This window comes from Lathamus discolor, chromosome 1 (assembly GCF_037157495.1).
Source record: "Lathamus discolor isolate bLatDis1 chromosome 1, bLatDis1.hap1, whole genome shotgun sequence".
Lineage (NCBI taxonomy): Eukaryota > Metazoa > Chordata > Aves > Psittaciformes > Psittacidae > Lathamus > Lathamus discolor.
Genome location: NC_088884.1, coordinates 116,861,170 through 116,886,929, shown reverse-complemented (window position 1 = coordinate 116,886,929; position 25,760 = coordinate 116,861,170). Strand labels below are relative to the sequence as shown.

General features: G+C 37.0%; 1 protein-coding gene across 9 annotated transcripts in view; it reads left to right on the top strand.

The window, feature by feature from the left end:
• CCSER1 (coiled-coil serine rich protein 1) overlaps positions 1-25,760 on the top strand; it is a 735,753-nt gene that overhangs the window by 348,688 nt on the left and 361,305 nt on the right. For all 9 annotated transcript variants that reach the window (XM_065691921.1, XM_065691927.1, XM_065691936.1 and 6 more), the window contains one exon: positions 11,399-11,476. In XM_065691921.1, the coding sequence (XP_065547993.1) occupies positions 11,399-11,476 (78 nt within the window). The remainder of the gene's footprint in view (positions 1-11,398; positions 11,477-25,760) is intronic.

Genomic DNA, 25,760 nt, shown 5'->3' with positions numbered 1-25,760 from the left:
GAGCCATTAGACTAGAAAGGATTGAAGCCTGACAGCAGAATTTTCTTCTGATGGTATGTGGGCAGCTTCCAGACCCTTTGCAACATCCCAGTGTTGCAATATGAGTGTCATATGTTTAAAAAAATACTGAAAAGTTGAGAAGTTTTTAAAAGTCATCATCATGTGCTCTGATTGAAACAGAACTAGTAGCAAAAGAAGTATGTGGCCATTAAGTGAAAGGTATAATGAAATAGATAGGCATGGGCAATATTGATTTTAGCATTCCCTGAATACTGATTTTTTGTTTTGAAAATGTCCCTCAAGTGTATTTTTTCATCTGCAGTGTATGTGCTAAAAGTTTCTCATATTTGATCTGTTTACTGTATTCCAGTGCAAACTCTTTGCCAAAAAAACGTTTGTCTTTTTTGTCAGAGCAATGCCTTTCCAAGATTCTCTTCTCTACACAGTATCCGATGGAGGCAAATAGAAAATTGTCCCAACTTTACGTTATGGAAAAGCAGACTGATGAAATTTTTGTCCTGAACTTAGCACCCCTGAAAGGCTGGGAGCAGCAACAGTGTAAGAGCTAGAGTACATAAGAAATAATGTGAGCCAGGCTTTTCAGCCAAGCTCTGGTGATAGGCATCACTTAAACCCAGATGTTTCTGCTGCCTGCAGATCCTATGACCTCCCAGTGTGTGTATCCTTTTAGATATAAATTTCAGTTGGAGTTGTTGGGGATTTTAGGAAGAATTTGGGGAATGAGCATTTGCTTGTAACTCAAATGACAGCTTATGCCTAGGGCAAGGGAGTCCCATGCATTTTCCTCTGCATGAGCTTGCCTCTGTAAACAGCTGATGCAGTGAGAACCACATGGCCTCCCTGCAGCAGCCAAGTGCTTTTAGCACCTGCCATCACCTTTGTGGTGCTGAGAAATAAGGGATGCAACAACGATGTCAAGATAAACTTTTGTTTTTACCATAACTGAGCCTACAGATATTCTTGTGAGCAGTAGCAGCTGCCGAGAACTAAAATCGTAGTAGTGGATTCAAAAGGAAGGGAAAAGAAGCAGATAAAAGAAACATTGAGTCTCTCCATTGAGGAGAGAGGTTGCCATCAGATAAGCCAGGCTGCCAGCTGCTTTGTGGTATAGCATGAGTATGGATAAACTCCTAGCTTGTAGCATGAGCCTAGGAGTTTTCTGACATGTGTCTTCATTTGCTTTGTCTCTTGCTGATTTATTTTTGTAGTAGTTCTACTAAAGATATTTCAAGGAATACTGATTTATCACATCGTGATTGATCCTATAATTTAGCCTTGCTTTGTGGAATTACCAAACTAGGGAATAAATATATAAATGCATACAAATATATAAATAAATATGTAAGTACAATGGCAGAGATGCACGTAACAATAATTCCAAAGAAAACAGACAGTATTTTTTTTTGTGACTTTTTTTTTTCATTCAAAAAGCTCTTTATATTTCATTGTAGTTAAATGAATGTGAAAGGTGTGTACAATTTTTCTCCCTGGTCCCCCTATTAATGTTGAAGGGTAGGAAGAAATTACAGTAATTTGTATTCTTGGCCATCATATAAGTGAAAAATGAATATTTTATTGCTAATGGCTTTATAAAATGCTATTCAGATATCTCAGCAAGCTTAATATACAATTTCATTGGAAAACACAAAAATGAAAACAAAATGCTCATCTGAAAGCTCTGAAAATAACGATAATGCAGTGCCTAAGTACTACAGGCAGCTTCTAACTCCTCTATTCCTTTGCAAGATGCATCAGTTTCTTAAGCACTGCAATTTGGCCTCACCAGACTGTATAGAGCTTGGGGCTGAGAAGCTGTGTCAAAATGGAGGTTCACTGTTGTAAAACCTGAGGTATTTTTCAGAGAAGCAGTATTTGACTAGCTTCACTCTGTATCTTTTCAGAAGCAAACCAGTTGTATGGGTACTATATCACAGCAACTACATAAAGAGATTCCTTCAGTCAATCTTTTGTGTGTCATTTTATATAAAATATATGTATATGAGTATATTGCTATATATATACTGTATATTCTTTATATATATTAAATGTATTTTAATATATGATATATATCAGCCTATATATATGGGCTGAAGGGGATGGGCATTGACTAAAAGAAGGGAGAAAGGTAGAGAAGGTGGGAAGACTTTCAGGTCCTGATGGACAGCACAACAGGAATACTGCTGGTGGTGAGATGGGTGTGGGAGTGAGAAGTGCAGTGAGTAGAAGATGCTGTGCAAGTACCCCAAAAAGGTAAGAAAGAGCTGACAACCTTGACATATCCTGATTTGAGCTGGTGAGAGAATTAAGCGTTAGGCTAGAAAATGGAAAGTCAAGTAGAGCTAGAAATACTGTGGAGAGCTTACTGCAGCTGGGGTAGTTTCTGATGAACCTTCTGCCAGGGTGGGAGTTGAAGATCCTATTGTGCCTTACCCTTTCCTTGAAGAATGAAACCTGCTGTATGAAGGTAGAAACACAGAACACCACCTATTTACAAAATCAAGGAATATTTGTTCTGCCTTGACCAAGTCCCCTTTGGAACCTGCTTGCTAAACCAAAAAGCAGGCTTAGCATGCCTTAAAGCTGTGTCTATGATAATCAGAATTTCTACATTTCAGGAGTTAGTATATTGCCTTATATTACACAAAGGGATTCAACTTCTTAAAATCATTAAAGAACATTTCTGTTAAAAACACCATGAAGGAAGTAACACGGCAAAACTTACTTTAAAAGTGTTTACCTTTTATTTCTAACGGCATCATCCTGAAGAAGTGCTGCAGCCAAGAAAAGCGTATTTCTAATCATAAAATTTCTGCTTTTCTTGCAGTTGGGGGGTGGGTGGAGAGAGGAGGGAAATGTCTTCCTTGATTTAGCAGCAGACACATGCAGATGTTTAAAATATTTCTTTTAAGCTCTTATTGGTGAATTCAAGACAGTTTTGAGCATGAAGCCTCTGCATCTAAACAAGTTAAAATACTCTGTCAGAAGTGGTTCCATACTGAAATTGTAAAAACCCTTCTGAGTACTGATGAAGAAGTGAGAATAATTGCAGTCACAACATTTAGAAAGTGCAAAGTGGCTTGTTAAAACCTCAGTGAAATGCATAGCAATTGAAGGCATCTGAATCTTTTTGAGAAACACAGAAAAATAAAACATAGCCTCACATAAAAACACCAGTTTGAAAATCTGACAATGTTGTTCTTGGTGCTTACAAAGTAAGATAAAGGTAGAAAACAGCCAGACAATTGAGCAGAAAATTATTAACTAAAATCAGTCTGGCTTCATTATGTTCAGATTTATAAAATAAATGTTATTAATATTATGAGACGTTTTCCTCATTTAGATGCAAATAATGTGGCATGGAAACTGTAGACAGAAAACTGACCACAGTGTTGCAAGAGATATCACCTATATCCCTATGTGCTTATGGGCAAAGGGGTATAATGAACAGTAAAGCATGTGTAGTGTTTTGTACATGTCCTGGGTTCAGCAGTAGCAGTCATTTTTCTCCTTCTTAGTAGCTGGTGCAATGCTGTTTTGACTTTCGGCCTGGGAACAGAGCCGATAACACAAATGTTTTAGTCTGACCAAGGACTTTCTGAGCCTCGTGCTCTGCCAGGGAGGAGGGGAAGCCGGGAGGAAGCAGAGACAGGACACCTGACCCAAACTAGCCAAAGAGGTATTCCATACCACAGCACGTCATGCCCAGGATGTAACGGAGAGTTACCTGGAAGGGCTAGGGACTGCAGGGTTGGACAAGGTATCGGTCGGTACTCGGTTGAGTGGGGTGGGGCGAGTTATCGGTCGGTTGGTGCTGAGGTGTTGTATTCTCTTCCTTTGTTATTTCCCTTATTATTATTGGTGGTAGCAGTAGTGATTTGCGTTATACCTTAGTTACTGGGCTGTTCTTATCTCAACCCGTGGGAGTTGCATTCTTTTTGATTCTCCTCTCCGTCCCTCCAGGAGTAGGGGGAGGGCAAGAAGGGGGGGAGTGAGTGAACGAGCTGTGTGTCTGGGTTTAAACCATGACAGTACATGAGTTTAGTGTATGAGAAAACATGTATGTTAAAGAAAAACATTAATTAATTGCAAGTGCGAATAGATCTTTGTCCTGAAGGAATTGTGTCTTTCTCTTGTAGACTAAAAAAGATGTTACATAGGCTGTAAGGAGATGATGAACATCAGAGCTTTGTGGAGAACAGTTAATTGTATGAGTATGTGAGCATAGGAACTGTTTTTATGAAACTGGCACCTAAAGCCTGGCTTCAGCAGTGGCCATCTGTGGATAGTTCAGAGGAACTTACAGAGCAACGTGTTTTCAGGAGCACTTTTTTCCTAACACATCAAAAGAGTTATTTCCACATATCCAGAAGCATGTGAATGTTTATCCTGTGTATGTTTTTATCCTCTTTGGTATAACTGTAGGTGCATCTACTGTTTGTATTATTACCTGATCCTTTTTGGCTCCAGCTTGCAGCTTGTCCCAGTATGTTTAGATACATAATGATGCAGAACATGCGTGGATGTGTAAAGGAGGGAGAGGAGGCAATTCTGTTATCGGATTTGAAACTTCTCAGTTTAATTAGTTGATTACTTCTTTTAAAAATGTTTTATTTGTAAGAGCAGAAAAGCAATGTATCTGTATACAGGGAAGATGTAGGAGTTTGAGAGAGCCCAGAGACACTTTGCTGATAAACTCCTTTGACTGAATGCAGACATTTTCTTCCAGATTCAGAAGTATGGAGTCTCAGTCTGTTTACTGTTAGTGCTGTGATGGAGGCTGTGGAGAAAGAAAATATCTTTGTGACGAGTAAGAAAAAAGCCATCACTAAACTTGCTGTATGAGATAACTGTCATATTTGCTACAAAACTGAAAGCAGTTTGAGAAAAAAAAAAAAAGTGTCTATTTTCAACCTGAAAGATCTCCTGAAGAAAAGCAATTGAAATAGGCAGCCTGCAGATTAAAATCCCAGGAGATTACTTGGTTCTCTCAATTGACTGCTGAAAGAGCAGAAAAAGCTGATGTTATATGATATTATTAGGGAAGAATATACAATAACAAAATGTCATGGCTGGATAGTATAGTCAATGAAGTATGAAAGAAACAATAGAAACTGGGGGAGTGAGTAGAGTTTTGCTTAAGGAAATCAGTTCTCCACTGTGTTGTCAACAAAGCATTTGCATCTGTAAAAGCAACCCCCTGGTTTTCATTAGGATAAAAATATGACTGGACTTGCATTTAATATAATGTGTCATAGTAGCAATCCCAACTCACACAGTGACAGTCGTTGATGATCTTGTGGTATTCTTCACAAAGAGATGTTAACCCCAAAGTCATTGTCCAAATTACTTTTGAAATTGCATTCTGCTTGCAGATAGAAGTGAAGGGGTTTTTTAGAGATTAACTCGAGTTGAATTTGCTGTTTGGTAAGGTAAAAAAGTGGTTTTCACCCACATTAATGGATCCTTTATCCAGCCTCTGTGTGCCAGGAAGTTATCTGACCAAGGAAGGTTGTGTCTCTGTTTATTATGAGTCTCGCGAAGGAAAGCGGAGAATAAAGACAGACTGGAAAGTTAAGCAATGAAAAATCAAGGTGAAAAAAAAAAAAAAGAGCAGAAAGGAGGACATATTTACTATTAAATAAGTCTATTAGTTATATAGTGATATATATGTCATTTTTTATTATGAGAAAATGATGTATGCTTATAAAAAAGACTGGTTTTTTTCCCTCTATATGTACTCAGTTGTAAACCAGCAACCTCTAATTCTTAAGCCCCTGTTAAGAGGCTTAGTTCAGATTTCTACTTTGTTTACAAATTTTATAACATGTTTATTAATGTGTTCTCCTCATGCCAGCTACTAGGTATTTTCAATGTTAGGTATTTTCATATTCCCATTTTTAGAAACTGAAAAGCAGTTAATAGTAATTTGTGCCTGGTGCTTTGGTATTCTTACACTTCTGCATTTACTATAAAGAGAGGGGGAAGATAGCTAGCTTAGCAAACTTAAATATTTGTGTAAATTAAATATAAATTGAACAATGTGAAAATATAATGTCTATTTCAAACACCATAGGCCTGCAGCAAACCATGGACTGTCTATGTTGCTTGCTGGTTATGGGCCTTATAATTAATTTAGGCTAATTAAAAGGCTAAAAGAGCATCTTTCTAGCTATTTTTCAAATTATAAACAAATAATAGTCAAGAAAATATCCTTCATCCCAATTCCTCCTTGCTGAAAAAAAAAAAAAAAATTGCTGTGCAAAATATTACATTTAATGTGTTTGCTCAGAGTTCCTTAGAAGTCAGAATCTAAATTAAACATTACTGGACATACAAATGCTGTTAAGTGACAGATCAGGTGAAATTTCCCGCTGGCATTTCACGGCTCAGGTGATTAGCTTTGCTTAGATGGTAAGAGGAATCAAGGCTGATCTGCCCACCCATATACTAAGTGCTAGTTGAGAATCAGTAGGTAATTGAGCCACTAAAAACTTGGCTATCCACACCTCATGTGCTGGCATAAAAAGAGGTAATAGAAGCAGCTGTAATTTATGCTTCACTCCTGTGATGTGAGTTCTGATAACGCAGGTTAGATGCAAGAACTGCACAGCCTTTCAAGCTATGGGAAAAGCAAGCTCTAGGCAATGGACCAGGCAAATACTGGAAAATAGTAATTAAATGTCTCAGCTGATAATTGCCCCTATTAGTAATAATAATTAACTATGCCTATTAATAAAAGACACATGAAATAGCTTTATAAATAACCATCTGGATTGTATTCTAAGATGTTAAAAAATAGGCCTAAACACATTTTAAAGAATCACTTCCATTCTTAATGAGATTGAGGATGTTGGGGAAATTAGTCAAGCGTGGTGGGAGGTGAAGGCTCATTTCATTGTCTACACTTTTGTCTTATTATTACTAATTTTTAATAGTAATTTTATTTGCAGAAAGAGCAAAAATTCTTCATGACTTTAAGTAATACAGAAACTGCAGAAGCCACTCTAGAAGCACATAGGGGAGTGTTGTGCATTCTGGATGTAAATGGAGTGCTTGGACTTGTGAGTTCCTAATTTCTATCTTTGTTTTTAACAGCACTTCATAGCTTTGGGCAAATCATTCCCCCTTCTTTTTTACTTTAATTGATAAAGTGGGATAATAATATTTAAGCACAATATTTCATAAAGATGTTATGCAGATCCATTAATAACTCCACTTGCAGGTCTTTGATTACCTTCAGTATATCAAAATGTCACTACAGAGCTTGCTGACTGCACTTATTTAATTTCCTAGTTCTACTCCACTTCTAGGTTATAAAATGATACTTAGTGGCATCACGTATGGTACAACTAGAACTATCACCCTAAAAGTCAGTTCAGCACTTATCCACTGCTTCTTAGAAGAAGCTATAAAGGACACAGATTGTCTTTTCTGCAGTTATTATAAAGATTTATTTGATATCTAGCTCGAATATCCAGTGGAGGTTTTCTCTGTCAGTAGTAACTTCTTAGATCAATAAATTGTGACGGTGATCTCCAAAGAAGTCAACTATCACTTCAGTGTTTACCCTTGTTGAAAAGCAGTGGTAACAAATTAAGTTGGCTTCTGTCGGCGAATGATATACAGTGGATGGTCCATATTTTATGGTACAATTAACAAAGATTGATACATAGGCCCCTTCGTAGAGAAGATCAAAGACAAGGGTTTTGTAACGAGAAAAAATATGATTTATGAGGTGAAGTGTGTATGTTTCTGTGTAAAGAACAGTTGCTGAAGATTAGAAGATGACTTGTTTTCGAAGGAGTGTGGTTTTAACAGTGTACATTTATATATACTTGATCTTCTATATTGCTAGAAAAACACTGACTACATTCTCTAACCTGCTGTTAGGCAATTTACGTCACTATGTAGGCTTATGAAACGTTCTGTTTTGAGGTAGGTATAGCAAGTGGAAGAAAACAAGACAAAACCAAGCCTGTGACTACTTTAAAACAGCTTCAGAAAGAGCTGCTTTCTCTTTCATGCAGCAAAAATGGTGGCAATCTGTCCTCAAGGAGGATCCTGATCCTGGATCCCCAAATAGGATGCAGAAGTGGGAAAATTTTTCTCTTAGACTTTGTTTTCTTCCTTTGCTTTGGTATCCAGAAATATCCTGAAATTAATTATATTTTTAACATTGTTCTCTAGGGTTAAATAATTAGCGCTGTCTAGAATGAGGCCATGGTACCCATCCAGTTGCGCAAAGAGGATGATGTACGTTTTGGCTTCTCAGCTCTAGAAATCAGAAGAAAACTTGAGCATTGATCATTATAATTGTGGGACAGCTATCAGAAAAATTCTAATAATGTCAATTTTCTGATTTTAACAGCCTGCACCAAATTAAGCTCACAGGGTTGTTTTCTACATGAACAAGATGGTATTTTCTAAGGTGTTCTGAGAAATGCTTGAATTGCTTGGTATTCAGACATTTTAAAAATGGAGTTTAGGTGATTAAAGCTTTGTACATTCTCTGCCCTCCAGAACACTCAGAGGTTTCCAGCAATACAGGGGAAAGGCTCAGTCTACAAAATGCAGCTGTGGTATCACTATGCATCAGAATTTGAATGTTATACTTACACAGCAAAGTACTGCAAAATCAGGAGATGTCCTGATTTACCTAATTTTGCCAAATATATATCGTTATGATACAAATTATGTTTAACATCTACTATGACTTAAAAGATAAGATTATAGCCTAATGGTGTATCATCTTCTGGTTAATCTGTAACTAAACTCTGTCAGCTTTAAACCAGTCTAAGTGTGGCTGCTTTTATGAGAACAGTCTTGGTTTAGGCAACATCAAATAAAAAGAAGTCCTCATTGGACTCACAGTGATAGGGTTTTTTTTTTTTGTATGTATGTGTTTTTTGTATGTATCTTTTGTATGTGAGGTGTGATCATGACAAATACCTTAGGGATGGTAAATTTAGGTGGGAGGTGTGATGTTATTTGTGATTGTTTATACGTCCCTTCAAGAGGGCAAGCTGATAACATCTCTAAAAGCAGTGATTAGTTTGGAAAGGGGTTTTTCAATAGCTCAAGAAACAACCCTTTTGGTACTGTCTTGCTCAGTTCTCCATTATAATAAAGTGCCACTGGATTTAATTAATTTACACTGGCAGAGAACCTGCTCTGCATTCTTTAGAGAGGAAAATTACTGAAGTTGTTGGAGGGGGCACTGATGCTGTATGTACATGGATGGCTCTAGGCAGACACAGGCTCTTCTGCCAATGCTCCTATCTGGCCAGACTCAAGCCATTTGCAGTCCAGAAGCTCTATAGTCACGGTGCCCCTGCTAATATAGCCCACCTCTCAGCAGCCTTTCTAGTTCAGGCACAGTGCCACATCATCATGGCATCCAGACCTGGGCTGGCTTGTGCTCAGTCATCACAGAAAAGTGGATGTTTTTCTGAGGCCATCATGTGGCTGAACCTTTGTTAAAAGCGTCTTCGGCATTCTCAGGGCTATTTGACCTTTCTTAGATTCCAGCTGTCACTGAAGAACTTCCAGCTCATGTAGCATACAGGTACCAATCCACTTTACAGATTTTCATACTGAGACTGTTTCAATGCTTAAAAGATTGGACTGCCTTCCTACACACTAAGTGCAAATTAGGGTGCTTGATTTGGTTTGGAATGCAGTTACTTGATTTCACCACCCCCCTTTAGGGTTTTTCTGTACTGTGTAAATTAAAAGACAAATTGTCCTTAGCTGAACTGTTGGCTTTTAAGGCAGAACATTCTTACAGACAAGGTCTCCAGTTTTGTCTGCACTTTGAATTTAATCTAAAAGAGTTATATTTCACTTCCTTTAGGTAAATATCAACCAGTCCTTAATGATCCAGTGCAGGAATCAGTCTTAAAATTTGTTATGTTTGTAAATGGTAGAGCAATGGCTTCAACAAAGATAGTGGCTTTCTGACATGTTATAATCTCTCCTATTCCTCAGCTACTTCTGTGTGTTCCATGGGTTATAAACTACCTGTATCTTTATTTCTCCTTGGAAATAATTAACGTGCCCCCTTCCTTTCTCCTTTACTTACATCCCATTCACTTAGCAAGTAACTTGGTTTTTCTTTCAGATAAGCTGTAACTGATACATATCTGATTAAACTGTGTGGTTTTCTCAGTAGGTGTTAACTTTGAAGTCCGTGTCCTCTACTTGAGATTTGACATGGGGATTTTGTAAAAATTTCATCTCAGTTTTAATCCTATACCAGTTGGTTCAATAAAATATGGTATCTCTGCTTAAAAATTTGCTGAATGACCTGTTAGAACTTCGTAGTTGGAGCTGTGTTCTTCACTTGCAGAATCTGGACTTCTTGGAGGGGTCAAAATAGATTTATAGTGGTATGAAACCGGGCGGCTGATCAGTTAATTACAGAAGTTCAATTCATTAAATCCTTCTGCACTGCAATGCCATAGCGTGAAAAGGAAATTAATTTCTAACCCATGCAAAATTTTTATTTTTATTTTTTTTATATTCTCTAGTACATTATTTCTGGTTTATTGTTGTTTCTGTTGGCAGATATTTTTCATTTTAGGACTTATTTCCTCAGATTTATCATATATTCCGGTTTTCTTCAGAACAATTTTTTGTGCATTTTTTTTAATCCAGATTTTGTTCTTCTATTATTATTACAATTCCAAATTATTAAGATTTTCCACACAACTCTTTTGATGTCTGTCACATCTGTAAAAATAATGACCATACTAACTAATAGGTTACTGAAATATTGCCTGAAAAAGAGACCAATCTTTCAAGCATTTTAACCAGATAGGTCCATTGAAATATGCTAACTAATTTTCAGTATTAACTTTGCAGTTCACTGTTTCTTTTCATATATTAGTGTTCATGTGTAAGATATATAGACTCACGTGAAAGTGATATTTTTTCAAACGTTGGTACAAATACTTTCCTTCAGTGTATTGCTTTCCTGTTAAATATGCCTCCTAAGTTTACTATTGGGACATCCCCAAAATAATAAAAATACTAATTTTGTTTTTCATACGAACACATTTTTTGTGTTGTCAGTTAACCTCTTGTATTACTTTTTTGTAAGACACAGTATGTTTATTATTTTTGCATATGTTTCAGTCTTTGAAGGGGGGCTCATTTAAAATAAAGACAATGCAAATACTTAGCCATTAATGAAATATTTTTACTAATTAAAGGTAAATGCTGTACAGATTGCAGTGGTTTTGTCAATCTAATTCTGTTGGATTTTCAGTGTTGGTTTTGAGGTGTTTTTTTTTTTTTTTTTTTTTAATCCCAAAATGTAAAATGATGTCTGTAGAACATGATTGGAAATGCAAATTCCTGTGTGCTTTTCTTTCAGAGTACGGACATGAGTCCAGCTAGTAGCACCACCTCACTCCCTGTTAGCCCTCTTCCTGAGGAGCCATTATTTTTCAAGGTACAGTTAATTAATTTCATAGTAAACACTGTATATGAATTTTGGCTTATCGTATTATCTGCTTTGCTATAAAGTGTTATTATTGCTGCTTCCTGTTCTTTAAATTACTTTGAGATCATCAGATATTCTTTTATGTGTAACATATATATAACATACAATTTTCAAGACATACCTTGAATAAAATGTCATTGGTTTTGAGGGGATATTTTTTCCAGCAAAACGGTATTCTAAACCATTATTTATAAGACCGTGTTTGATACTTTTTGATACGTGCATTCCTGTATATGTGTGTATGTCATTTTTCATCAACAGATTTCTCATTATATTTAATTTCAAGTACACATTTTAATGAAGCAATGACCAGTTACCGCAAAAACGCAGGAGACATTAAAGTTACATCATAAAACAGTTTTGGCATAAGCCACAGGCCTTTCACTGTAGCTCATTTTACTAATGAGGGGACAATAGATACAACTTGGTAAATTTTGTGCTGTGAGGAATAAGTAGCTCTATGTCACTTTTTCACCTGACTTCATGGTATCCAGCCCTGGAACACAGAATAGGCTTAGACACAGGCTGACTCTTGGAAGGGGTCTCCTGGAGCTACTTGGAGCTGCAGCTGCAAGTAAAGCAGTCATCTTGCCAGTTGTTTGCTGAGAGAAGGAAGAGGGAACTTGGTTTTTCGGCGCTGCTGTCTCAAACATGTTTCATAATATGGACAGTTACACTCACAGGAACATCCCTCTTGAAATTTCCTCTTTCCCCAGTAAGTATCTGTGTGCTGTGTGAAAATAACAGTAGCTTGGGTTGCAATTTCAATCACTTAGTGATAATGCTGAATTAAAGCTGAGGAAGTAGAATTAATGAAGGTTGATGATGCAAAGCTGAGTCTTTCCTGCACATGCCTCTCATGCAGGAAGTACCAGCCTATCAATCAGACCTGTCCAACCCTTTAAAAAAAAAAAAGTTTTTTTCTTTGTTTTTTTTTCTTTTTCCCATATTTTGTATGTCTGAGCAAGAGTTGCACCCTAAAGTTCATAGCCAGCTAGCTAGCCAGCTTATTCCTGCTATTAGAATGTTAAGGGCTGTGCTTGTTCAGTGGTTTCCTTGGTGGAGGTACAGCTGGGTATATCCACAGTCAGCTATTCACTGATTCTTTTTCCTCTTTGGAGGTTTAATGTTTTCAAGACCCCTACCTCACAGTTAGATTTGGCTGAAATGGAGCAATGCTGTGCCAAGATACTAAAGCAAACATGTCTTTTCTTAACTTGGGAAACCACATTAAATGCACATTGAAATTTATTCAGCATCATAAGGCAGATTTGGTAGTTATTGTTTCTCCCTGTACCTGGGAAACCACTAAGATATGTCACATACAAAGAAATGGGCTGCTCAGCTCAGATGAAATTGTAAGAGGTAAGGAAATAAAACTTACAATAAACTCTCATGCTTAAATTCTCAGCTGAGGTATGCAAACACTGCTCTGTTTGCATCAGGAGCACTCTGGCAAATACACTGTCATGTATTTGGTTTTGCCCTTATTTATTTTTAAAGGAAATGTTCCTTCTATAGCTCAAAATGGGCTGTAAATGACTTCTTTGAAGTGGAATAGTTTGTCTAATAAAAAAAATTAAGGTATTTCTTCATATTAAAAGCCTCCTTCCTTTCTATTTTACAGTAGAAAATGATACAAGAAAAAAAAAAGTCAGGAAGCATTATTTAATCTTTCATTTTCCTTCAATTTTCAAAATGGGAAATATTTTCTATTGGAATTCAAGCGAAATGGAAGCTAGAGCAGGAAGTCAAATAGATCTCACAGCCAATGCCCTTAAGTAGAAATAAAAGTAATATAAAATGTAGCCGTTTCTGTTATTTCTTCCTGACTCAGTCTAAGAGACAGCAATATTGTTCCAGTAGTAATGTGAATGACTGGTTTTACAAGCCATAACTCTCTCCAAATCCTGTCAATCTATAATACTGGCTTTTGATGATGGGATGATGCATTTCCCTTAGCAACATGATAATAACCTTTCCTGCCTTCTTGCTGTAGAAATGAAGATTGAAAAAGAAATTCTATTTTGTGGTTTGGAAAACACAGATGTAACGAAGCAGAGCAGTATAAATGCTGTCTCCTTGGTGTAGTCTGTCTCAGAGCTAGTGAGCTTTTATATTAGACTGTGAAATGAAACCAAGCCCCTGTTCTCAATCATACCTGGTTTTATACCAAGAGAGAGAACTGTCATTTCTTGGATTTTATTAATTCATCTTCAAGAAAGTCTGCATTTCTGCATAAAGAAAGAACGCAAATTCTGTCATCATACTCATATTACATCCAACTTTACCACAGCAGATGCCTGTCATTTTCAGTCCCATAGGATATGTGCTCTATAAATATAAAGGAGAATCTAACCTTATTCAAAAACACTTCAAGATTTTGAGTTTAATCTAAGGAAAGTTGGTAGCAAGATTCCCATGAGAGTGCTTGCATGTTGTATCTCAGCTTTGATAACACTGAACTCAGCTACCATTTTCACAATGCATTGTGCGTTGTGTGACATGGAGCATTGCTAGGAAGGTCCAAATAATTTGAGGTGTCACAGTTTAAGACCTGCCAGTAACTCAGCGCAGTGCAGCCATTTGCTCACCACCTCCGTTCCTTTCCACTCTCTGGGCGGGATGAGGAGGAGATTTGGAAGAATGTGACCATCACAAGTTTAGATAAGAGTAGTCCAGTAACTGAAGTGCAATACAATATTAACACTACTACTAACGCTACTACTAATAATAGGGAAATGACAAGGGAAGAGATATAAACTAAAAGGGGAAAGTAAAAAAAAAAATCAAGTCACAAAAACCAAAACAACAATCAGCAGTGATGCACAGTACAATTGCTCACCACCCAGCCTGACCTGAGCAGCAATTGGTCATTCTGCGTGACTCCCCCCAGTACTGGGCATGACATGCTGTAGTATGGAATATCTCTTTGGCTAGTTTGGGTCAGAGGTCCTGTCTCTGCTTCCTCCTGGCTTCTTGTGGCCCTCTTCACTGGCAGAACATGAGAGACTGAAAAGTCCCTGATGAGAGTAAGTGCTACTTAGCAACAACTAAAACATCGGTGTGTTATTAATATTGTTCTTGGACTAAAGCCAAAACACCAGGTACTGGGAAGGAAATTTAACTCTGTTCCAGCTGAAACCAGGACGTAAGGCCATAGTCAGGCATATTTGAAGGAAAGTTTTTTCCAGTACAGCAAGAGATACACCACCTGAGTCCATGGTATACCATTATTTTAATGGAATCATTATGTTTTATTTGTGTGAAGACAGTACATTTAAAGGAGTGTCAATGATACCTAGCAAAAGGAATAGAAAACCTTAGTAAGAAATAAGGGTAGCCAACTCCCATGTGATTTAATCCAAAACAGCAAGCCAGTAAACCTGAGAAAATGAAAACATAAATGTAGCATTGCCATTCAGCAAACTTTGCTCTGTAAGTGTTGTAAATAGTGAAATAACAAAGGAATTTGGTTTTGTTTGAGGAAAGAGCAGGTTTGCACAGTAGCCAGAAGTACAGCCAATTTTTCCTGTTGCTTCACATTGCCTTCTCCCTGTGGAGTTAGCAACACACATGCATTTGGAGCAATCTTGCTCTTCAGAAGCTTAGCAAATTCCTATTCAGGCATGTATGCAGACAGTGCATGTTTGAAAAGCTTTTCTAAGCCAATTTTTGACAATACACTCATAGACATTTCTTTTTAGTGAGGGCTGTCTTTAAGTCAAATTCCAGTTTTCAGTCCTCTGCTGTTTTCTGTGGTTAAAGCTATTTAAAAAAGCAAGATCTTTTCCTGTACAATGGGAAAAGTTTACTACTCGTCTCGCAGAAGAACATCATCTTTGTTGGGGGTTTTGCACTTAAACATTTCTATAGGGAACATCTTCATTTGAACAGTTTATCCTTCTGTCCCTGTGTAATATTTCTTGAGGAATTAGAGACTTATCTTGGGAAAAAAGTTATGTCACAGCTGAAAAAATGCAGAATTATGAATCTGAAATACAACAGAGCAGAACGGTATTTGTCATGCAACCTTACTCATGTGTTATTCCATGGTATAACAGCAAAACTGTAGCTGGCTCAAATGTGAGTGACTTTTCATTATGAAAACTTACCATGCTCCTAACCTGTAATTAAAAATAATCTTGCCTTTTATTTTGAAGATAAGTGAAGGTGGGGGTATTTCTGAAAGGTCAACTTACTAAGCAGTATCTCATCATTTTTTAGAACCTGTTTCTTTCTCCTACTCATTACACTGTGCTTTATTGCAATAGTATTTTAGTATTTTTTAAATTATTCTAAAATACAGTGGTGGATACTTTTAAGAGGGAATCTATAACAGCCATTTAGTACATATGATATCTAATATTACCTAATATCCTGGGTTCAGCAGTAGCAGTCATTTTTTCCTTCTTAGTAGCTGGTGCAGTGCTGTGGCTTTGGCTTTCAGTGTGTGAACAGTGCTGATAACACCGATGATTTTAGTTGTTGCTAAGTAATATTTACTCTGATCAAGGACTTTGTGAGTCTCATGCTCTGCAAGGGAGGAGGGGAAGCCAGCAGGAAGCAGAGACAGGACCTCTGACCCAAACTAGCCAAAGAGGTATTCTGTACCACAGCACATCATGCCCACTATATAAACTGGGGGGGAGTTACCCGGAAGGGCTAGATCGCTGCTTGGGTTGGGCTGGGTATCGGTCAGTAGGTGATGAGCGGTTGTATTCTCTTCCCTTGTTAATTTCCCTTATCATTATTATTATTGGTGGCAGCAGCAGTGGTTTGTGTTATACCTTAGTTACTGGACTGCTCTTATCTCATCCCGTGGAAGTTCCATTCTTTCCATTCTCCTCCCCATCCCTCTGGGAGTGGGGGAAGGAATAACAGTGGGGAGTGAGTGTGTGGCTGCATGGTTCTGGGTTACTGGCTGGGCTTGAACCACAACAAATAATTATTCATAATCTGTTATAATGAGCACCAGTCTCACTGGTTATTAACCACAACCAAGTTGTAAGTAGTAACTATAATAGTAATTTATTATAGCAGTGTTTAATTGCATTTCAATTCTGTTATTAATCTCAACCATGCTTTACTAATTGGTATTAAATATAATAAAAAAAACTTACATTCTTTCATTTCTAGTTTGAGGGAGCTGAGAATTTCTTTCATTTGTGTTTTGACTTCTGTAATTAATACTCTTGATGCCAGTTCCCTCAGAAAGAAATGGAAGTGCCACCACAAGTTGCAGAAGCTAACAGTCCTTAGCAGTGTTACCACTGCTGTAGGTCTAATAAGATACAGAGCTCTATTAACTTAGGTCTATACTGATAGTTCTGCCATTCATCCTTGTAGCTCTTCAGGCTCTACAAACTCAGATCTTTGCAATCATTAATGGTATGGTGCTCTGGCAGCTCATGACATTTGTGCATACAACTTTAACGAGAGAAATTTTCCATCTGATCAATAATCAGATTAATATTTTTACTGCAGATGTTTAGAATAAACAATATGACAGTCACAGGAGGGTTCACTGGTTAGTAAAAGAGATCTGTCTTTGAGAATGTGACTTTATATAATCTAGCTGAAGAATTAGGCCTGTCCAAATTTAGCAATCATTACAACAAACTGAGCCTATACTTCAGAAAGTCTCTTATGCTAGTTGACATGTATTCAGCCTATTTACCCTCTCTACCTAAATGCACTATTTCAAATATTTTCAGTAGTTGCTGGCACTTCTTTGAATAAGATTATTATAATGTAGTGTTTCTTTTTGGTTTCAAAACAAACTCAAAAATTATCACTTAGATGTTATGACCAGTGGGCAGGTACAGGTTAGTGTTCAGTGATCCTCTTTCATGGGCGGGAGGCCTTGTTAGATCTTGTCCCTCTCATTCCACTCTCCACCTGAATTTCTGCTTCCACTAAGCAGTATGTAAGCTCTGAAGCCTCTGAAGTTTTTGGACTTTGTTTGTTATAGAAGTATTTTTGGTATTTCTACTAAAGGAAATAGAGATATAGAAGTATGATTCACTCAACCCCATCTCTCCTAATCTGCTGCCCCAATCTCCAGTTTATTTTAAACCAGTCTCTCATCGTTCTTCAGTGGTTTTATCTATTCCTCCTACTCTACTTTTATTTCCTGTATCAGTATTCACTTTCTCTATGACTTGTTATGTCTTACTGGTTTAGCACAGACTGTCAAAGTCACATCATCAAAGGGGCTTTCTATCTTTGATGAAAGCCTTCAATTTTGTGATTTCTGAGAAAAGACTTAAATATCTGCCTTGTTTGCAGTCTTTGTCATCATAGTATGAGATCTAGAAAAACACTGAATCTATTCTGACAGTAGGAGTGAGAAGTTGGGTCCTGTTGCAAGAAGCATTGATGCATCTGTTCACTTTATTTCCTTTTTCTGAGTAGCTCTATGCACGCTTTTCCTAAGGAACAGGGCTCTGCCAGCAAGTCTGAGTAGAACCACATCACCTGTTTCATGAGTAACATTTGCATCAGCCTATCCAGCGGGGTGTGGATGTGGCTGTGAAGTTCTGTCTAAGGTTTGACTGATATGAAATGGAGTGACAAAAATACACTGTCAAAATAGAGCTTAACATAAGAAAAGTTTTAAAAAAGTATATATACTTGCCCAGCTTTCACCTGATCTAGTAATTCTTCAGTTCTTAGTTTATCCTGGCCTGTAACTGGGTCTGGGAAACTGGTGGTCTCTCTCCCAGTATGCTCTCCGTGTCTGCCATTGATGCTGATTTCTTGCTCTCATTGAAAATACACCATGTTTATGGCCAAATTTGAACACATCTTCTTGTACCTTGTGTGTGTCCACTGAAAAAGATGTCCTGTACAACTTGGAACCAGAAATATCAACCTCTTCCTATGGGTTTTAAAAGGAGGAGGTACAGAAGACAATGGAGCTACTGTATAATCTAAAAATACTGCTATGCAATTTTAGGAATATTGTATATTAATTAATAATTCAGGTAATGTTACTGGATAGCCACTCCAGGTTATTAGACTTCCTTAAATAAAAGTAGTTGGTTTAGCTATCCTAGGGGAAATTGGGTGAGCAAAAAGAAACAAATAGATTAAATAAGCAATCTCCTAAGACAGAGTGAAGACCAGGACAGTGTAATTAAGTGTTAAAACCAGACAGTTTTGTCTGCTTTCTTTCTGCCTCTATGCGTTGATCATAGCTGCCTTTCTTTTGCAGATTTTGTGAACATGCATTCTCGTTTCTTTTGGAATGTTTTCGTTAATCAGTTGAAACTTCGTTCACAGTGTGAGGATTAGTTCAGTATTTCAAATTTGATGCTTTTAATGTTATAAATTCTGTTATTTTCTCAGTGAGCTGAATACAGAAAAATGATTGTCTAATAAAGTCTCCAGAAATATAAATGATGCATCAACAAATGCATGCAAAAGGATCATCATTACTGTTTTTCCTTTAATGAGGTTTCCAGAATAACTGAAGAATTAATCAGTACTACAGGGACAAATACTAGGTTCATTCAGGTTTCTTCCTTCAGGCAGACACATAATAACACAATGAATTCTGATACATACCTACAGGGTAATTTTTCCCTGATGAGTACTCTATATCTAAAAAGTCATACCTGTAGCATTACAGGTTTCTGAAAGCATACTATCACCAAAACTGTGAAAATAGATTTTCTTGAATCTCCATGGGAGGACCTTGAAATCCCAAGTAAAAGCACTTAGAGTTCTTCATCCTAATCATCTCAATACAGACATTAACTCCTAAGTTCCCTTGGCTAGAGACCTATAGGCATAAGTAAGTCTGAGGGAGGACATTGGCATTTGGAAAATATTACGAAAATTCTTTCAGTAAGCAGATTTATGCAAAGGGATTGGGAGTGAAATTCTGATTAATCAATGGCACAGTGCCCACTGGCTGTCTTTAGGTCATGGATGACATGGATTATGTCACAGGCATTGATTACTTCAAAAGTGAAAATATAAATCTGTACTGACCTGTTTAACCCCATCAGTTGTTTTAGAGGTGAAAATGTAAATGTGTATTGACCATTCCAACCCAACAGTATTTTCTGTGGTTGTGCTGTTGTAAATGGGATAAAATCTGAGCCTTTTTTTGCAAATTTCATGTAATATAATTAAAATGTAGAACTGTTTGCAATGCAAGAATTTATTGAAGAATAATGATTCAGTTCCAGTATGTCTTAGAACAATAGATGTTTTCTTCCTAGTATAAATTAAACAAACCGGGGACTAGAAAATGGGTTTTCTACATCTCAGACCAATATTCTCACAGTAGCAGGTGGTCTGTCTCTCTCTCTCTCTCTTTTTCTGGCCAGTGACTGCATTTTTTAACCCAGGAAACCTCTGAAAGACACTTGCATAGAAACTTAACATTTTTTGTACTCTTCTATTAAAACAGGTACAACAACTTTCCCAGAGTCTAAATAAGTAATGTTAATGACCCAGCCACATGTTTTCAAACATAATCTCTTATTGTAGGAAATACAGGGTTTGGCATTTTGGAATTCTTGAGTTGAACATCTCAGAAGTACAACATTAAAAATAATGTATTTTTATAATGCACTCCTAGATATTAGAAAGATGGATATTTTGGTGAGCAATTTAGACAGCCATCCAGGTGAGTCGGAAATGTGTTCTGTTAATTTTTATCACCTGAAATTTAAGGCAAGCTTTAATTATGAAAACACAGACACCTTACACTACTTAAGAAACCCATGTATATCCTGCATTTCCTTCAGCTGTGTCTTTAGTAGAGCAGACAAAACACTGAAAGATGGTGGGTATGGCTTTGCTGGAGGTTGGTTTATTTTTTTTTTTGTATTTCTATTTTGGTTTTGTGGGATTTTTTTTTCCTTGTTTGTTTTTTTAATTTCTTATTTTTCCCTTTGAGTTTGTCCCTTGATTGTGCTGTGTCTCCTGGTAAGTTATGATCTCCCTTTTAAGCAACATGTTTATATTGGGTTACTTAATTTTGCTGAGGAAACCATCTTGTCTGGGAAGCTTTGTGTGATACAATTGGATTAGGTGTCTTCTAATGTTTGGTTGGAATTTTCTAAATGCTGTTTCTCTTCCCACCAAACTTTGTATGGCTGCTTAAAGTTAAAGCTAGTTCTGTGTTGAAAAAAAGACCAAACAAAACCCAACCAAACAAGCAAAAACCTTTCCCTGCATTTAAATACTAGAAGTATAAAATGGTTTTGGTATTATTGGGGTAGGTTTCTTGCTTCTGAAAGGTGTGATGTACTCTGATTTTAAGTCTTACTATGTGCATTACATTTACTCTCTGCTCTTTCCTTGCTTCCAGTACAGTTCAGTACACTGATTGGTAATGAAATAAATGATGAAATATATTTGTGTGTTTAACATGACCTTTTCCATGCCTTATCATTTGTTCAGGAATCATCAACTTGTATTTTGCCTCTTTCACACAAACATATATATATAAAGCACTACAAGTAAAAGAACATCTTTGTTTGCTGAAGGGTTCTTAAATGTGGCTGAATGATCTAGCTTTTAATAGTAGTCTGGGAAAGCTGTGTCTCATTGCATGTGTAGAATGAGAAATCTTTTTATTTAGGCTTCTTCATTTATCAGAGATTAATAAGAGGCCTGAAAGGCACTGGGGATGGAGATAACTGGTAGAGTCAGCTTTATTTCTTTTTAAAATGTTGGCTGTGGGTGTGTTGTACTGTTGTCACGGGGACCATGTATAAGAAAATACCATTCCTGCTTTAAGTAGTGTACAGGAAACTGAGATAATTAAAAAAAAAAAAAAAAAAAAGAGTTTTTTAGGTAATATACATCTATAAACACTCCTTAAAGAAACAGATGTGGATATGATTTAGTTATAAATAACTTTTTTTCTTAGATTCGATATCTTCAAGCAAGGGTGAATGCTTCTCATCTATAGATGAGAAGGAATAACACAATTATAATTTGGATACAGTTTTCTAAGTGTTTTAAATGTACACAGCTATGGGTAGTCTTGTAGGTTTTAGCATTATAAATGGGAGCTCTGAAAGATTAGATTAAGGTGAATAAGGGCATAGAGGAAAAAAGTTCTTTTTAGGTACATGACAGATCATGGGCACATCTGATTCCATGATCCATTTACAGATACATAACTGTAAATCTTGATATTTTTCTCATAAAAGGCAGCTTTCCTTTGGAAAAAAAGCAAAAACAACCACCCAAAAAAAAAAACCCCCGCAAACAAAAAAAAACTTCTTGGGGTCTGGCTTTGTAGTGAATTCCTAACACTTTCTGATCTTGGTAAGAGCAGAGAATAATGAACACTTATGTCCAGATAGTTGCAGGTTTTGAGGGGATTTAGTTTAACAAGGGCATCGTAGATCAGGATATAGGAACAATGCATGGATATATATCCTTAAGTATAGAACTGAGGATTTGAGAAGGGTTAGGAGAAGTCCTTTTCCATTAATACTGAGTAGACATGGCATACTAAAGTTCATTGCACTCAGCAGCATGGTTGCCCTTTTTTTGGAATTAGGAATGACAAGGGACCTTCTTGTCCTCCCAGCCAGTTCTTTGCTTTTGTAGTATTTATTCTTAGCAGTATTGTATAGCCACAAACCTAATTTGATTAAAGTTACCTTAGAACAGGCTTCTTATCCACTAATGGTTCTGTTCTGGTGTCCGATTATTTCTGTTGCTTGGAATCAACATTACCGTTTGCTGTTGTTGTTACATTTCTGGATGTCATCAGTAACTAAGGAAGAAATGAACAAGCATGATTGACTTTCTTTTTTTCTCCTCCTCCCTGTGGTTTGATCCTTCAAAACACAATGAAGTTTCATGCTTAAGTGAAAGAGAGAAGCATACAATGCTCCACATGACTGTACTGAGCAAATGTTTGTTTCTGGTGCTTCTAATAAATGCTTAAATAGTTTATTTCAATGAATAGCACAGTAAAGTTCAGGAAAAAACCCAGCTTATCTAAAACTGAACAAAGGGAAGATTGGATCTGAGGAGCACAGAGTTGTTTGCAAGGCCAGTTCAATATCAAGTTTTATGCAGGTAGCATCAAACAAATACTATTGCTAAAGTTTTTTCTTTACCTCTCACTAAGTTACATAGCTTCTTTCACAGGCTGCTGTCTGCATCAAATTTAAAGTGCTTAGGAAAAATGCAGTAACTGAAAATCTGCAGGGTATAATTATGTATCTTATAAAAATAGATGCAAGAAAACCGGGAAGAAAACTGGTGACAGTGAATGTTTTAAATAGTCAATTTGACATGCCAATGTTAATGATTTAGGAATTTCACACACAGAAAAAAGATTTTTATTATTTTTTAACAATTTTTTTATTACTAAGAGAGGAAAATTTTAAAGACGTTAAATATTGTTTTCATCCTGGTGTTGCAGCTGTTAAGTAAGATGAAATTGGGATACTGTTTGAGAGGGGAACTAGGAATGTAACATTGATTTATTGTTTCTGAGTGGTTGTTTGAATTACTGTAGGTCAGTTTTCCTTGATAAAATTTTAAACCTTTTTGACAGAAGTGTTCCTGTGCTTGGAGGCTGAATAGATCATCTTTCTGCAAGCAGTCCTGGATGTGTGTTTGCTGCTTTGTGCATAGTGTGCTTAGAGTTTGTCAAACCTGACCACTTAATGCGAGTTCTCATACCAATAGTAGAGTTAAATTTGGGTTCCTGTGCCACGAAAGCATCAAATGTTTCAGGACATTCTCATGCTCAGCACAGCTATGAAACATGTAGATCATATGCCGTGTTTTTTGGCCAGTGCTAATTTTCAGCGGCAAAGTCATCAGTTGTGATGCTAAGGTATTTGTCATAATTAGAAATGACCAGAATGGTACTTGCGGCTTCCTGCTATCTTCATTATTTTGTGTCATGCTCCGCTATATTCTTGAGGGTACTCCTTCAATAGCAAGTTTGTGCATTTGATGTTTATTGCCATGCTTATAAACACTTTGAATGAGTAATATATACAGGCCTTTAGGTTATTAATTCTTTAAGCCTTTTGCTTCAGTATCATCTTTTGGACATCTTTATCCTCTCTGTCCTTACAGTCACAGAATGGTTGATTCCATTACTCTTCAACTGATTTCCATAATTATTTTCAATGATGCATGAGGATGAATGTAAATTTAAAAGCAAAATGATTATTCCTTATCATGACAAAGAAACCCGAAAACAAAACCCAGAATTATCTGTCCATAGATTAAACCAACATTATTATTGGGTTTCATGTATTTTATAAAGCAGTGTGCACTACTTGGACACGAATACGTCCTTAGAGTATATGAAATTAGTAGGGAAAAATACAGCAAATGTTACAAAGCTGTCTTTTGTAGGTTTTTTTACGAGCAGTGCAATCATATAAGTGCTACTCATATCACCTAGATATCTTCAGCGTGCAAACATGAGAGGACTGAGCATCATAAAAATTAATTCTTGAAGTGATGAGGGTCTTGCAAACACTAATCCGTATGATACTTCTATAGGATGAAGAGGCATTGTTATCTTCCTCTCACAGAAAGAGGCTTGAGGTACTTCCGCTGTGTTGGTGATACTGCACACTGTCCTGGTTTCAGACTGGGGAACTGATGCTGCATTTCCTGATTTCAGTTTCTAGCTCTTAATTTTACCAACTTGTCTCTTTCTTAAAGGGCTAATCTTTACACTCAAAACAAGAATTCTGCAACTCCTTTACTACCCAAACCGGGGAGCTAAGCCTGCTCTGCAAACACATCTCTCCATTTACAGTCACATGTAGGAAATTATAATTTCCCTTCAGATAAAGAAGTGGTATCTGAGGAATATTTATTATAAGATAATATTCAATTCAATACAGCATTAAACAGAGAAGTAATTAGTTTGCATCATATTATTTAATGGAAAATACAGACTTGTATCTTTTTTTTTTGTACAGTTCTTTTTTATTATTTTCTATCTACAGAGTCTTTCTCATGTCATGGAAATGAGTTCTTTAGGGATTTTTACTGTTGTACCTTGTTCCTTGTTGTGGTTTAAGCCCAGCCAGCAACCCAGAACCACACAGCCGCTTGCTCGCTCCCCCCTACCCTTCCTCCCCCTGCTCCCAGAGGGATGGGGAGGAGAATCAAAAGAATGTAACTCCCACGGGTTGAGATAAGAACAGTCCAGTAACTAAGGTATAACACAAACCAGTACTGCTACCACCAATGATAATAATGATAAGGGAAATAACAAGGGAAGAGATTACAGCTGTTCACCACCCGCCGACTGATACCCAGCCCGACCCGAGCAGTGATCTAGCCCTTCCGGGTAACTGCTCCCAGTTTATATAGTGGGCATGATGTGCTGTGGTATGGAATACCTCTTTGGCTAGTTTGGGTCAGAGGTCCTGTCTCTGCTTCCTCCTGGCTTCTTGTGCCCCTCCTCACTGACAGAGCCTGAGACTGAGAAACTCCTTGATCAGAGTAAACATTACCGAACAACAACTAAAAACTTTGGTGTTATCAGCGCTGTTCCCAGGCTGAAAGTCAAAAACCACAGCACTGCACCAGCTACTAAGAAGGAAAAAATGACTGCTACTGCTGAACCCAGGACATTTCCCCCTTGGAGGTCTGTACACCAAGGGCTTTAAGTGCAGAAATATAAGTGGCTGTTATTTACTTTAAAAACATTTAGTCACCCTTCTGCCACAAGCAGCTGAGGTATAAGTGTCCATTGGCATTCAATCACTTCTCTAATATTTTTGTAAGCTTTCTTGTGATTTGTGGAAATAATAATTGCTCACCTGTTCATAGGAATGTATTGCGCACCTCCATGAATCATTCCAAGCAGCAGTGCAGAAAAGCTTCATGATGCATTTAGCTTGAAAGAATATTCCCAGAAGTGCATAAAAAGACAAAACTAACTGAATCTAAGTGTGTGCGTCACCAGGGAAAAGATAAAGTTATATTGGTTCATGATTATGATTTAAAGTACATCAAATGTTCTTTTGTGATATATCTAGGAGGTTGCTATTTGAGCTTCATCTATTCCAGCTATATTGGCAGGGTGAAAAATATAACATGATGTTGTGAACTGGAATGCAGCTGATTGCTTTGCCAGGTGCTTGTATACCTCTGGCTTTAGGTAATATGTCAGGAAAAAGGTAAGAAAGATATGACTGCAACCAAAGGTGGCATTTAATGTCAGTGCAAGCCTAATGTTAGAGGAATAAGTAGTCAAGAA